A 14,601-nucleotide genomic window follows, 5' to 3' on the forward strand; every position below is an offset into this window, starting at 1 on the left:
ATTTTTATCATAGGTACACTTCAACTGTGAGAGACGGAATCTAAAACAAAAATCCAGAAAATCACATTGTATGATTTTTAAGTAATTAATTTACATTTTATTGCATGACATAAGTATTTGATCACCTACCAACCAGTAAGAATTCCGGCTCTCACAGACCTGTTCGTTTTTCTTTAAGAAGCCCTCCTGTTCTCCACTCATTACCTGTATTAACTGCACCTGTTTGAACTCGTTACCTGTATAAAAGACACCTGTACACACACTCAATCAAACAGACTCCAACCTCTCCACAATGGCCAAGACCAGAGAGCTGTGTAAGGACATCAGGGATCAAATTGTAGACCTGCACAAGGCTGGGATGGGCTACAGGACAATAGGCAAGCAGCTTGGTGAGAAGGCAACAACTGTTGGCGCAATTATTAGAAAATGGAAGAAGTTCAAGATGACGGTCAATCACCCTCGGTCTGGGGCTCCATGCAAGATCTCACCTCGTGGGGCATCAATGATCATGAGGAAGGTGAGGGATCAGCCCAGAACTACACGGCAGGACCTGGTCAATGACCTGAAGAGAGCTGGGACCACAGTCTCAAAGAAAACCAATAGTAACACACTACGCCGTCATGGATTAAAATCCTGCAGTGCACGCAAGGTCCCTCTGCTCAAGCCAGCGCATGTCCAGGACCGTCTGAAGTTTGCCAATGACCATCTGGATTATCCAGAGGAGGAATGGGAGAAGGTCATGTGGTCTGATGAGACAAAAATAGAGTTTTTTGGTCTAAACTCCACTCGCCGTGTTTGGAGGAAGAAGAAGGATGAGTACAACCCCAAGAACACCATCCCAACCGTGAAGCATGGAGGTGGAAACATCATTCTTTGGGGATGCTTTTCTGCAAAGGGGACAGGACGACTGCACCGTATTGAGGGGAGGATGGATGGGGCCATGTATCGCGAGATCTTGGCCAACAACCTCCTTCCCTAAGTAAGAGCATTGAAGATGGGTCATGGCTGGGTCTTCCAGCATGACAACGACCCGAAACACACAGCCAGGGCAACTAAGGAGTTGCTCCGTAAGAAGCATCTCAAGGTCCCGGAGTGGCCTAGCCAGTCTCCAGACCTGAACCCAATAGAAAATCTTTGGAGGGAGCTGAAAGTCCGTATTGCCCAGCGACAGCCCCGAAACCTGAAGGATCTGGAGAAGGTCTGTATGGAGGAGTGGGCCAAAATCCCTGCTACAGTGTGTACAAACCTGGTCAAGAACTACAGGAAACGTATGATCTCTGTAATTGCAAACAAAGGTTTCTGTACCAAATATTAAGTTCTGCTTTTCTGATGTATCAAATACTTATGTCATGCAATAAAATGCAAATTAATTACTTAAAAATCATACAATGTGATTTTCTGGATTTTTGTTTTAGATTCCGTCTCTCACAGTTGAAGTGTACCTATGATAAAAATTACAGACCTCTACATGCTTTGTAAGTAGGAAAACCTGCAAAATCGGCAGTGTATCAAATACTTGTTCTCCCCACTGTATGTATGCTGCAAAATGTGTATAATTCAAATTAACCTTATAATTTAGTGATCCAGTTTAGACTGACAGACAGTACTGTATAAAAATCAGAAAAACATTTTAAACAATTGAATCCCAAGACATTATACAGGTACAACCAGATGACAAGTAGGTATACAGTGCATAAAGTAACTTAGTAGGCTATATACAGTCACAGCACCAACACTGCTTTCAGTACAGCACATACCCAAGGTACACCAGACAACATATTCATTACAATCATTCTGTACAGGTGATGCCAGTCATTCATATAAACCTCTATAGAAACATAGTACCTGGACTGGGCTCAGGGTTACAGAGAGAGAGTCGTCCCTGGACTGGGCTCAGGGTTACAGAGAGAGAGAATGTCCCTGGACTGGGCTCAGGGTTACAGAGAGAGAGTCGTCCCTGGACTGGGCTCAGGGTTACAGAGAGAGAGTCGTCCCTGGACTGGTCTCCGGGTTACAGAGAGAGAGTCGTCCCTGGACTGGGCTCAGGGTTACAGAGAGAGAGTCGTCCCTGGACTGGGCTCGGGGTTACAGAGAGAGAGTCGTCCCTGGACTGGGCTCGGGGTTACAGAGAGAGAGTCGTCCCTGGACTGGGCTCGGGGTTACAGAGAGAGAGTCGTCCCTGGACTGGGCTCGGGGTTACAGAGAGAGAGTCGTCCCTGGACTGGGCTCAGGGTTACAGAGAGAGAGAGTCGTCCCTGGACTGGGCTCAGGGTTACAGAGAGAGAGTCGTCCCTGGACTGGGCTCAGGGTTACAGAGAGAGAGTCGTCCCTGGACTGGGTTCGGGGTTACAGAGAGAGAGTCGTCCCTGGACTGGGCTCAGGGTTACAGAGAGAGAGTCGTCCCTGGACTGGGCTCAGGGTTACAGAGAGAGAGAGTCGTCCCTGGACTGGGCTCATGGTTACAGAGAGAGAGTCGTCCCTGACAGAGAGAGAGGGGTATGGTGTATACATGTCAATCCGCTCGGTCAACACCTCTGTCTGTAGTCACAAATCGTCAGTGCTGATCTAGGATCAGGTACCCTCTGTCCATATAATGTTAGTCTTTGTGACGTAAAATGTCAAACTGACTTCAGATCAGCACTCCAGTTTGGCCTTTTAGATCAGCAGGTTTATATAGACAGGGGAACCTGATCCTAGATCAGCGCTGGGCCATATGGACAAAAATCCTGGATAAAAATGAATAATACATTGATAAGATGAATGTACACCACAGTTTAAAATTATCATTTTTAAACTACTAGTTTGATGGTTGTAGTCATTAACAATCCCCCATGTTAGGAAACTGAATTCAAACTTCACATCTCTCTAGTATAGGCTACTTATCCTAATGAACGATAAGCAAAATGCCTCCGATAAGTGATTCAGACAACTTTAATGTCCTCAGAGGCAATTCATATGGCAGCAGTCATAAAACAGATCACATTTAAAAATAAATAGCAAAGGATATTTACAAGCAAATTGGCAGGATTTGATCAGTATGGTGGCTGTCAATGACTTTCAGTTCATCCCAGCTTTCTCCTAGATCATGGCCTCCTGTCATCTCATACTATGGCTGTGGTTGGGAATCCTTTCATTGTCACTTGCCTTTGATTGCCATGGGGGTCCTGAAACCACACATAATCCTGCCAGTCAGGCTGCCCTCCTCCCAGAGAGGGCCCAGACCCAGAGACACAAGACAGAGCAGTAACTTGTCTCTTCACCCGCGTGGGGACCTTAAAATCCAGTTTGGAACCACCCCACAGTCGGAACCACCCCACAGTCCCTATGGGCCAGAACCATGGCCCTGTGCCGGACAGGTTTAGCGTCAGACAACAGGTCGGCCATGAAGAGCGTGCGGAAGAGCTACATAAGGCAGGAGGAGATGCGGAGGCTCTGGTCACCGTCGGCTAGTGTCACCTTCTCCATGTTGACCTCGTACAGCTCCTTGGGGAGGAAGGATTCACGGAGGAGGAGGAGCACGCAGGGACCCAGGGAGAAGAGCACCTCCAGTTGTTAGAGAACCTCCTCAAGGTCTTGGAAGGTACGCTGGCACCACCTCCAGTCCAGGCCTCCTGTGCGGACTGACCGGGCCTCCAACCCATCACCTCCTCATTCTGGGGGGAGAGAATGAGAGAGAGGCCTGGGGTCAAACAGCAACTCATAGACAACACTGCTAAGAGTAGGACTATTATAGGGATGAAGTGCCCGGCCGGCCGGATACTTTGCCCCCCATAGGGGGGGGGGGGGGGGGCAGGACAGCACCAGCTGTTCCAGACAACTGTGATCATGATTTGACGAATATCTACTTTGTTTGTTGAACGTGCGCCGCCAAACCGCCATCATTCTTATATCCCGACTGTCTGCGTTCCCTTGACCTCTTTAGTCTTAATCACATCTATAGGCTATGAATATACTCTTATGCAATGGTTTGATTAAATACGCCCTATTTATCCACATAAAGAACTACTCACTTCAGAACTTCAATAGTCTGCATGGTTACTCAAGAGTCCTGCAGTTCCAAAGTGCGCTCCTGTCTGTGCGTCAGTGATTGAAGTCTGGACGTTTGTCGCGTTCAAATCAACTGTGAACTCGTAAATCTCCGACTTCAGTGCTTTCACGACAACTGGGAACTCGGGACAAACGAGTTCCGACTGGGAAAAATATTTTTGAACGGTGATCCAACTCGGAATTCGAAGTCAGGACCTCACGCATCTTTCTAGAGCTCAGAGGTTCCGACTTGAAGATCACTGACATCATGTTTTGACCTCGTTTTATTCCCGAGTTCTTAGTTGTCTTGAAAGCACCATTTCACTAAACTATTGACATATGTCCGCAATGATGATAAGAAAATACAATTATTAATTCTAATTTCATTTCTCATGTTTGTGTCATCAATAACTTGAGGCCATTGACATAGGCAATATAACAAGCACAGAAGTCAAATCACGAATATAGCCTAGCCCCATGTAAAACTCATTCCAAGGAGGGCAGGGTGTCTGCGGGTTTTCGCTCCACCACCGTTCTTGATTGATGAATTAAGGTCACTAATTAGTAAGGAACTACCCTCACCTGGTTGCCTAGATCTTAATTGAAAGAAAAACCAAAAACCCGCTGACAATCGGCCCTCAGTGGAATGAGTTTGACACGCCTGGCCAGGCCTAGCTTGTAAGTAACCACTGTCTAATGTCAAAGACACGGGTAACTTCTAACTGTGGTCTAACAGTAGGCTTAATGCTAGAATGTATAAATAGCAAATCTTCCCGAAAGCCAATAATAGCCAATAAAGCCTAGTCCTATTTAGTTTAGCTTCACTTGTATAAAAACAGAGAATTCGTTTTTTAAGAAATCCATTGCTGTGCAGGCTCTCATTTCATAATATATTTCCATTATGAGTTATATAGCTGTAGCCTACAACCAAGCAAATAAAACGGCGTATGCCACTCTAAACTGGTTTGACAGAAATGGTAGCAGAAGGTGAATGGTTAACTTTTGTTGCACACATATCCAGACGATGCTACTTCCCATGTCCCGCAAATGCTCACTCTCGGTGTGATGGAGGCGTTAGGTTTTTAATTGAAGTGATTAGTGGAATCAGAATCAAGCCCCACCCCTCAACAATCAGAAGTGACCTCAACACGTTCATATAAAAGTCGTCGGAGGCGAGGATTTGTTGTGGTGTAACGTTACTTGATACGATCGGAGTTGCAATAAAGACTGATATCAGACGGGAAAATGCTCATGACTTGGAAGATCGTCGTTCCTTTGCTCGCGGTGGCATTCATCGTGACGAGCGCCGATGGGATACCGGGGGGCGTCGTGGACGCAGATATGAACGACCCCGCTACCAGAGACGCGCTGCAGTTCGCCGTGGCCGAATACAACAAGGGAACAAACGACCCGTATGTTTGGCAGGTGGCCAAGGTTGTCAAGGCTCAGAAACAGGTCAGTCCTTTTTGTAAATCTTTTTATCAGTTGAACGAAGACAAAATGTTGGTCATTCATTGTGTTGCGTAGTTTCCACGGTAGAAATATCTTAATATAGACCAGTGAATTTATTAACGTACTCTGAATGCGGCAGAATGGTCAATGTTTTAGTTAATGTACGACACCTGTCGAATAGGACCGGTGTCGGTAAACGTCGGCCAAAAAACTATGTTTGTTTCCAGCAACAGTCATCAACGCTTTTACATGAGGGCAGCTGACCAACTCTGCTAGGCAGTGGCGTAAACATGTTAAAGTACTAGTCATTTTTTGGGGGTTTTTACTTTACTATTTGATGACTTTTACTCCATACATCTTCCCTGACACCCAAAGGTGCTCGTTACATTTCAAATGCTTAGCAGGACACAAATGATAAAGTTCCCTTATCAAGAGATCATCCCCACCTACTCTGCTCTGGCATACTCATTAAACACTAATGCTTAGTTCATTCATTGTTGGCGTGTGCCTCTGCATATCCATTAATGACAAATACAAGTCGTGATCTCTGGTTTGTTTTAATTTAAGGAACATGAAATTATTTTGTACTTGAACTCAAGTAGTATTTTTACTGGGTAACTAACGAGTCATTTTCTTCACTCTAGTTCAAGTGTGATAATTTGGGTACTTGTTCCACTGCTGCTAGGGCAGTAAAATGGTCAGTGAGGTGTACACTAATTTGTCTCTGGAAGTAGCTAGCAAGCTAACCAACTACAGTTCAATGCACAGACAATTGTTTGAATGTTAAATGACGAGACTGAGGCATTGATGCGAGTAACCAGTCTTGTTCAGTACATTGCAATACCTCTGGTTATCTCAAGCACACCGGTAAAAACACTCGACTTGCAGTAATGAACATTTACCAACAGATGGCATCACTGTGCCATTATACACCCATAACAATCTAATTGCATTTTGGTGGTCATTTCCAATGGAACGCTGCATGTGTGTGGTGCATATTTGTATTTATTGAGCGTATGTGTTGATGGCTCTACAAATGGTAGAAAGTGAATGTAACTTGTTGCGCACATCTAGATGCCGTCGGTGTGGTCGAGACGTTATCCTGGGTGCTTGACTGCTATTGTAAGGTCTGAATGCTTGGATCAACCCTGCTCACAGCAACACCCTCTGAATTACGTGGACAATCTGACGACACTGCATTTATTAACGCCCAGACAGCGCTCTGGACGTCGAGTTAATTTAGGAATATACCATAGCTACTTTATATAATGGCGTTGTTGAATAGGCCTTTGCTTGGCTTGAAGGGTATTTCTACCGCATGCATTAAGTGCTAATGTCTGGGAAGCCGGTGTTTGGAGGATATATTGGCACAGGGGTTCGTCGAGGGCCGGCAACCATGCCAATATATCCTCAACACTGGCTTCGAGGACAATGTCACTTTTTATATACGGGTTACCAACAGTCAATTATTGATAGACTTTTTTTTATTAAACTTTATTTTGGTAAGTTTTCATACTATTTCGTACTTCCACGAGATGTAGTAACGTCACAAACATAAGGTTGCTACCCAAGCCGGCTGGTCGTTTGTACTATCGGTTCGGTTGCAGGAGATGCGACTCAGTTTGAGCTTTGTTCTTACAGGTGGTAGCTGGGATAAAGTACATCTTCACAGTGCTGATGGCCAGGTCCCTGTGCAGGAAGGGAGGTGTGGAGAAGGACTGCGCTGTGCATCATGGCCCAGCTGAGGTAAGGACCACAAGGCTAGCCTGGTCCCAGATCTGTTTGTGTTAACACTGGCACTTCAGCTCAGTGCTTCCTACATGTACAGCTTAAGAATGGTCCATTTTTAGTTTATAATTTGTTACAAACAGTGAACACATTGGTAACTAATAAACTACTTATAAACTGTTAGTAAATCCTACTTGTAACATGTTACCCATTTCACTATTGGCTCAGTATTGAGTTTGTTACAAATTGCTTCCTTTGCAAAGGGAAGTTTCAGGTGAGATTTCTATAGATGAATGTCTGTTGGCAGTGTTTGAGCATCAAAACCATGATTCATTGTGGGTACATTTTGCCTAACTACTCTACAAATAATAAATGTGTTTATGATGCAAGGTGATTTGTAGCTCAGGTAGTCAGATGCAATGTCCAATAAACCTTTTGTCAGGTGTTATGCTGCTGAAGGGGTGTGACCCTACCAACTCGTGTTGCTTCCTGTTTCCTCAGACCTACCAGTGCATCTTTGAGGTGTGGAGCCGCCCCTGGCTGGGAGCGAGCCAGTTGATCAAGCAAGCCTGCGAGGAGTAAAGACTTCAATTGTCTAGTCTACCCAATTAGTATTTATTACCAGTGGTGTTAGTCTTACCTAAGCAGATCTACCTCATCTATGATGTATTCAGAGAATCCAACTAATTTTCATACTTATTGCATTCCCACACCAATATAGCACTTAAAATAAGAACTGCTGTGTTGATGATGGTTTGTCAGCGCTATGCAACAGTGGAACTAAATAAAACCTGTTACATTTACATGTTTCATTTTGTTGCCAGATGAACAAATCTTAGACCCATGATTTTGTGAAAAAATAGTTAAATGTTGATAAATATAACGTTCAGTCACCCGCCCAATGATTCACAGGACAGACCAATGTTAAAAAGGCTCATGCATTCAACATGGAGGTTGTCCATCACAACCTCTAAATAGGTCAGAGAAGGGACTACTGAAAAGGTGTTGGCTATTTATGCAGTATTATAAACTGGGTGGTTGGTTGACAGCCGTGGTGTATCGGGCTATAACTTATTTTTACTGGTCTAATTACGTTGGTAGCTAGTTAATAGCAATAAGGCACCTCAGATTTGTGTTATGGCCAATATACCACAACCCCCTTGGGCATTATCACTTGGTATTACTCTTAGGAAGTGTTTGTATGCAGGCTATAGCTGTGACTTGACATCAAATTTGTCTTATGCGCCAAAAACGGGTGTAAACCTTACAGTGAAATGCTTTCAAGCCTTTACAAGGGGGTACCATTTAGTGGAGGTAATTGGCTTGTGATAAATCAGGCTACTGCAGTGCTGAGTAACTGCTTAACTGTCAGTGATGCCTAATGCTTGGCAAAACTGAAATCAAGCTTAATTTTGTGATTATACAAAATGGTGGTGTTAGTGTCTTGGCTTCATACAAGACTACAGACTCATATCATTCAAATTAGGCTATTTATGTTGCTGATAACATGGTGCACGGCCTGGCATTCAAGAAAAGTGGGACAGAACAAAACTTTAAATGTAAATAAGCTTCTGAAAGTTATAACCACTAGTGGGCCTACGGCTAATACCCCCACTAGAAGGCCTACAGCTAATACCCCCACTGGTAGGCCTACAGCAATACCCCCACTGGTAGGCCTACAGCAATACCCCCACTAGAAGGCCTACAGCTAATACCCCCACTAGAAGGCCTACAGCTAATACCCCCAACAGTGGGCCTACAGCTAATACCGCTACTAGGCCTTCAAATCAAATGTCACACACACATGGTTAGCAGATGTTAATATGAGTGTAGCGAAATGCTTGTGCTTCTGGTTCCGACAGTGCAGTAATATCTAACAATTCCCCAACAACTTAATACATACATCTAAAGGGGTGAATCAGAATAAGTACATTTAGATATATGGATGAGCGATGGCTGAGCGGCATAGGCAATGTGCAATAGACGGTACAAAAAACAGTATAAAAATTAGTAATATAAGATATGCAAACATTAAAGTGACTAGTGGTCAATTTGTTAAAGTGGCCAGTGATTGTGTCTCCATGTAGGCAGCAGCCCCTCTCAGTTAGTGATGGCGGTCTGATGGCCTTGAGATGGAAGCTGTTCTTCAGTCTCTCGGTCCCAGCTGTACTGGATGCACCTGTACTGACCTCCCCTTCTGGATGGAAGCGGTGTGAACAGGCAGTGGCTCGGGTGGTTGTCTTTGTTCTTTTTTTTTATCTTCCTGTGACATATCGGGTGCTATAGGTGTCATGGAGGGCAGATAGTTTACCCCCAGTGATATGTTGTGCAGACCGTACCACCCTCAGCCTTGCGGTTGAAGGCGGTGCAGGTGCCGTACCAGGCGGTGATACAGCCCGACAGGATTCACTCGATTGTGGATCTGTAAAAGTTAGTCCGGGTTTTGGGTGACAAGCCGAATTTCTTCAGCCTCCTGAGGTTGAAGAGGTGCTGTTGTGCCTTCACCACACTGTCTGTGTGGGTGGACCATTTCAATTTGTCGTTGATGTGTACGCCGAGGAACTTAACTTTCCACTTTCTCCACTACTGTCCCTTGGATGTGGATAGGGGGTTGCTCCCTCTGCTGTTTCCTGAAGTCCACGATCAGCTCCTTTGTTTTGGTGACGTTGAGTGAGAGGTTGTTTTCCTGACACCACACTCCGAGTGCCCTCACCTCCTCCTTGTAGGCCGTCTCGTCGTTGTTGGTAATCAAGCCCACTACTGTTGTGTCGTCTGCAAACTTGATTGAATTGGAGGTGTGCATGGCCACGCAGTCGTGGGTGAACAGAGATTACAAGAGGGAGCTGAGCGCGCACCCTTGTGAGTCCCCAGTGTCATGACGTTGCCTGTTTGGGTACATCAAGCCCCATCCCCCTCTCCCTGCCACTCCCTGCCTCCCCCTTTCCTCCTTCAACCCATGCTGTGGTCACAGAGAGACGTCGTAAATTCCTGAGAATCTCCTCATGGCCAAACAGTATTAGAGAGGGTAAACTTTCAGGACAAAGGGATTTCTTCCACCTCACAGAACCTGAGGTACGAACAGATTTCATGTTCCGGAAAAAGTATAAAAGATCGGTGAAGATTCCAGCTATTAACTGGTCCGTTTGTCACAACTTGGGAGACTGTGTGGCTACATTACCATACCGCTGTTTATATAATAGCCTCAGATATGAGCTTTACATCTAATTGTTGTATAAGATGAATGAGTGAGTATGATACTGTTTGTATAATTGTGTAATATGATTTTGGACTGTTTAATGAAGAAAAATACAATTCCCTTTTGATTTGAACTAAATCAAAGGACTGCCCCTGAGCCCAGTTAGGGTCAGACATCCTGGGACAGCCCCTTTCTGCAATCCTAATAAAAACCCAACTCTGAGAAATTATCACTAGACCATGTTTTTCTCCATTAGGAGGAGAACAAAGGTTGTGTACCATTGCTGAATCTTTTAACCATACCACGTGGTTAAACTCTTAGACGAATAAGAACAAGTCTCTGATATTTACTACTAGTCTGCAGCTAGGAATTCGGTATCATTGAACGCGAAGAACGACAACCGCCGAAACATCCATTCTATAACGAGGGTCACTCTGAACTACCCACATTAACCAAGACAGAGAAAGACAGACGAAACTCTCCAACAGAAACTAACTTTTCACCAACGATCAACACGACACACTGAGCGTAAATATATATATATATATAGATTGCAATTGTTCCCGAATGAGTGAGAGTTCATGTGTAAAGGATTAGCATGTCAATTGTTATAATTATGAACTCTGTAGTGACTTCTTAGTCGACCCCCAATTTTCCCTTTGTCTAACAAGCCGCCATGCCGGTTCAGCCCACTAGGGCATATTTCTCCTATCATTTCATATCACCATTTTAAGTTTGTTTGTTTATGCATTTCTGTGAATTACTTAGTAATAAATAAATGATTTAATACAATTGATGTATGGATGACTCATAGTGAAGACTGGGTTCGTGCAGATAACCAACAATTTACGACGTTTGGAATGAGACTAACGTGAGGTAAAATAAATAAATCATTAATCAGCAGACTATTGATCAGATATGAAAATATCTGAAAGGTTATATTGGGAAATTATAACTTTGTAATCTGAATACCTTCCCTGGTGCCCCAAATTCATAGTTAATTAGTTACGTTATTAATCAGTTGATCGCGTAATCCCTAATTACAGGAATCTTTGATATAAACTATAAGTCTTCAATTTAATGACCGTAAAGACACGACACCATTTTTGAGGGTCAGCGTGGTGGAGATAATTACCCCCCTACCTTCACCACCTAGGGCGGCCCGTTAAGTCCAGGACACAATTGCAAACGGCGGGGTCCAGGCCCAGGGCCTCCAGCTTGATGAGTTTGGAGTGTACTATGGTGTTGAATGAGCTGTAGTCAATGAACAGCATTCTTACATAAGTATTCCTCTTGTCCAGATGGGATAGGGCAGTGTGATGGCAATTGCATCATCTGTGGACCTGTTAGGGTGGTATGTAAACTGGAGTGGGTGGCCGGTAAGGTGGAGGTGATATGATCCTTGACTAGTCTCTCAAAGCACTTCATGATGACAGTGAGTGCAACGGGGCGGTAGTCATTTAATTTATCTTTGCCTTCTTAGGTACAAGATCAATGGTGGCCACCTTGAAGCATGTGGGGACAGCAGACTGGGATAGGGAGCGATTGAATATGTCTGTAAACACACCAGCCAGCTGGTCTGCGCATGCTCTGAGGACGCGCTTGGGATGCCATCTGGGCCAGCAGCCTTGCGAGGGTTAACATGTTTAAATATTTTATTCACATCAGCCATAGAGAAGGAGGGGGCGCGCAGTTCTTGTTAGTGGGCCGTGACGGTGGCACTGTATTATCCTCAAAGCGGGCAAAGAAGGTGTTTAGTTTGTCTGGAAGCGTGACGTCGGTGTCCGTGACGTGGCTGATTTTCTTTTTGTAGTTTGATTTCCTGTAGACCCTGCTACATACGTCTCGTGTCTGAGCCGTTGAATTGCGACTGCACTTTGTCCCTGTACTGGCATTTCGCTTGTTTGATTGCCTTGCAGAGGGAATAACTACACGTTTTATATTCAGCCATATTCCCAGACTTCTTTCCATGGTTAAATGAGGTGGTTCGCGCTTTCAGTTTTGCGCGAATGCCGCCATTCATCCACAGTTTCTGGTTAGGGAAGGTTTTAATAGTCACAGTGAGTACATCTCCAATGCACTTCCTTATAAATTCACTCACCGAGTCAGCGTATAGGTCGAGGTTATTCTCTGAGGCTGACCGGAACATATCCCAGTCTGTGTGATCAAAACAATCTTGAAGCGTGGATTCCGATTGGTCAGACCAGCGTTGAATGGTTCTAGTCACTGGTACATCCTGTTTGAATTTCTGCCTATAAGACGGTAGGAGCAAGATGGCGCCTTGGTAGGATTTGCAGAAGGGATGGCAGGGGAGGGCTTCGTATGCATGTGGTCGAGTTAATTACCCCCCGACAACATATCCCGAGAGAGCCATGTTGCCGTGAAACAGAATGTTACAATATCTGATGTCTCTCTGGAAGGCAACCCTTGCTCGAATTTCATCTACCTTGTTGTCAAGAGACAGGACATTAGCGAGTAGTATACTCGGGAGTGGTGGGAGATGTGAACATCTACGGAGCCTGACCAGGAGGCCGCTCCGTCTGCCCCTTCTGCGGCGCCGTTGTCTTGGGTCGGCTTCTGGGATTAGATCGATTGTCCTGGGTGTTACAGCCCGGAAGAACTATTGGATATAAGAGCGATGTCAACTTACCAACATAATGACCAGGAATATGACTTTCCAGAAGCGGATCCTCTGTTTGGACCACCACTCAAGACAATCGATCTAATCTCAGAAGCCGACCCAAGACAACGGCGTACAAGGGGCAGACGGAGCGGCCTCCTGGTCAGGCTCCGTAGATGTGCACATCTCCCACCACTCCCGAGTATACTACTCGCAAATGTCCAGTCTCTTGACAACAAGGTAGATGAAATTCGAGCAAGGGTTGCCTTCCAGAGAGACATCAGAGATTGTAACATTGTGTTTCACGGAAACATGGCTCTCTCGGGATATGTTGTCGGGGGGTAATATACTCGACCACATGCATACGAAGCCCTCCCCTGCCATACCTTCTGCAAATCCTACCAAGGCGCCATCTTGCTCCTCCCGTCTTATAGGCAGAAATTCAAACAGGATGTACCAGTGACTAGAACCATTCAACGCTGGTCTGACCAATAAGAATCCACGCTTCAAGATTGTTTTGATCACGCGGACTGGGATATGTTCCGGTCAGCCTCAGAGAATAACCTCGACCTATACGCTGACTCGGTGAGTGAATTTATAAGAAAGTGCATTGGAGATGTTGTACTCACTGTGACTATTAAAACCTTCCCTAACCAGAAACCGTGGACGAAATGGCAGCATTCGTGCAAAACTGAAAGCGCGAACCACCGCATTTAACCATGGAAAGAAGTCTGGGAATATGGCTGAATATAAAACGTGTAGTTATTCCCTCTGCAAGGCAATCAAACAAGCGAAATGCCAGTACAGGGACAAAGTGCAGTCGCAATTCAACGGCTCAGACACGAGACGTATGTGGCAGGGTCTACAGGAAATCAAACTACAAAAAGAAAACCAGCCACGTCACGGTCAACGACGTCACGCTTCCAAACTCAACACCTTCTTCGTACGCTTTGAGGATAATACTGTGCCACCATCACGGCCCACTAACAAGAACTGCGCACCCCTCCATGGCTGATGTGAATAAAACATTTAAACATGTTAACCCTCGCAGGGCTGCTGGCCCAGACGGCATCCCAAGCGCGTCCTCAGAGCTTGCGCAGACCAGCTGGCTGGTGTGTTTACAGACATATTCAATCGCTCCCTATCCCAGTCTGCTGTCCCCACATGCTTCAAGGTGGCCACCATTGATCCTGTACCTAAGAAGGCAAAGATAACAAATTAAATGACTACCGCCCCGTAGCACTCACTGTCATCATTTAGTGCTTTCAGAGACTAGTCAAGGATCATATCACCTCCACCTTACCGCCACCCACTCCAGTTTACATACCACCCTAACAGGTCCACAGATGATGCAATTGCCATCACACTGCCCTATCCCATCTGGACAAGAGGAATACTTATGTAAGAATGCTGTTCATTGACTACAGCTCAACATTCAACACCATAGTACACTCCAAACTCATCATCAAGCTGGAGGCCCTGGGCCTGGACCCCGCAGTGTGCAATTGTGTCCCTGACTTAACGGGCCGCCCCAGGTGGTGAAGGTAGGAAACATCATCTCCACCACGCTGAGCCTCAT

The 14,601-nt window shown here is 45.2% G+C and overlaps 2 protein-coding genes across 4 annotated transcripts in view; one reads left to right on the plus strand and one right to left on the minus strand.

Moving 5' to 3' along the window:
• The window catches only part of LOC139580337 (cystatin-like), a 126,271-nt gene that overhangs the window by 89,890 nt on the left and 21,780 nt on the right, over positions 1-14,601 (plus strand). Inside the window, exons 4-6 of one of the 2 annotated variants that reach the window (XM_071408892.1) lie at positions 5,388-5,481; positions 7,120-7,224; positions 7,708-8,009. In XM_071408892.1, the coding sequence (XP_071264993.1) occupies positions 5,388-5,481; positions 7,120-7,224; positions 7,708-7,788 (280 nt within the window). In that variant the 3' untranslated portion in view covers positions 7,789-8,009. Of the gene's footprint in view, positions 1-5,387; positions 5,482-7,119; positions 7,225-7,707; positions 8,010-14,601 lie in introns of those variants that run through there. The other variant, XM_071408893.1, reaches the window with a different exon arrangement.
• Positions 1-14,601, minus strand: part of LOC139580339 (cystatin-like) — a 68,765-nt gene that overhangs the window by 22,364 nt on the left and 31,800 nt on the right. The window lies entirely within an intron of this gene.

This window comes from Salvelinus alpinus, chromosome 7, assembly GCF_045679555.1.
Source record: "Salvelinus alpinus chromosome 7, SLU_Salpinus.1, whole genome shotgun sequence".
Taxonomy (NCBI): Eukaryota; Metazoa; Chordata; class Actinopteri; order Salmoniformes; family Salmonidae; genus Salvelinus; species Salvelinus alpinus.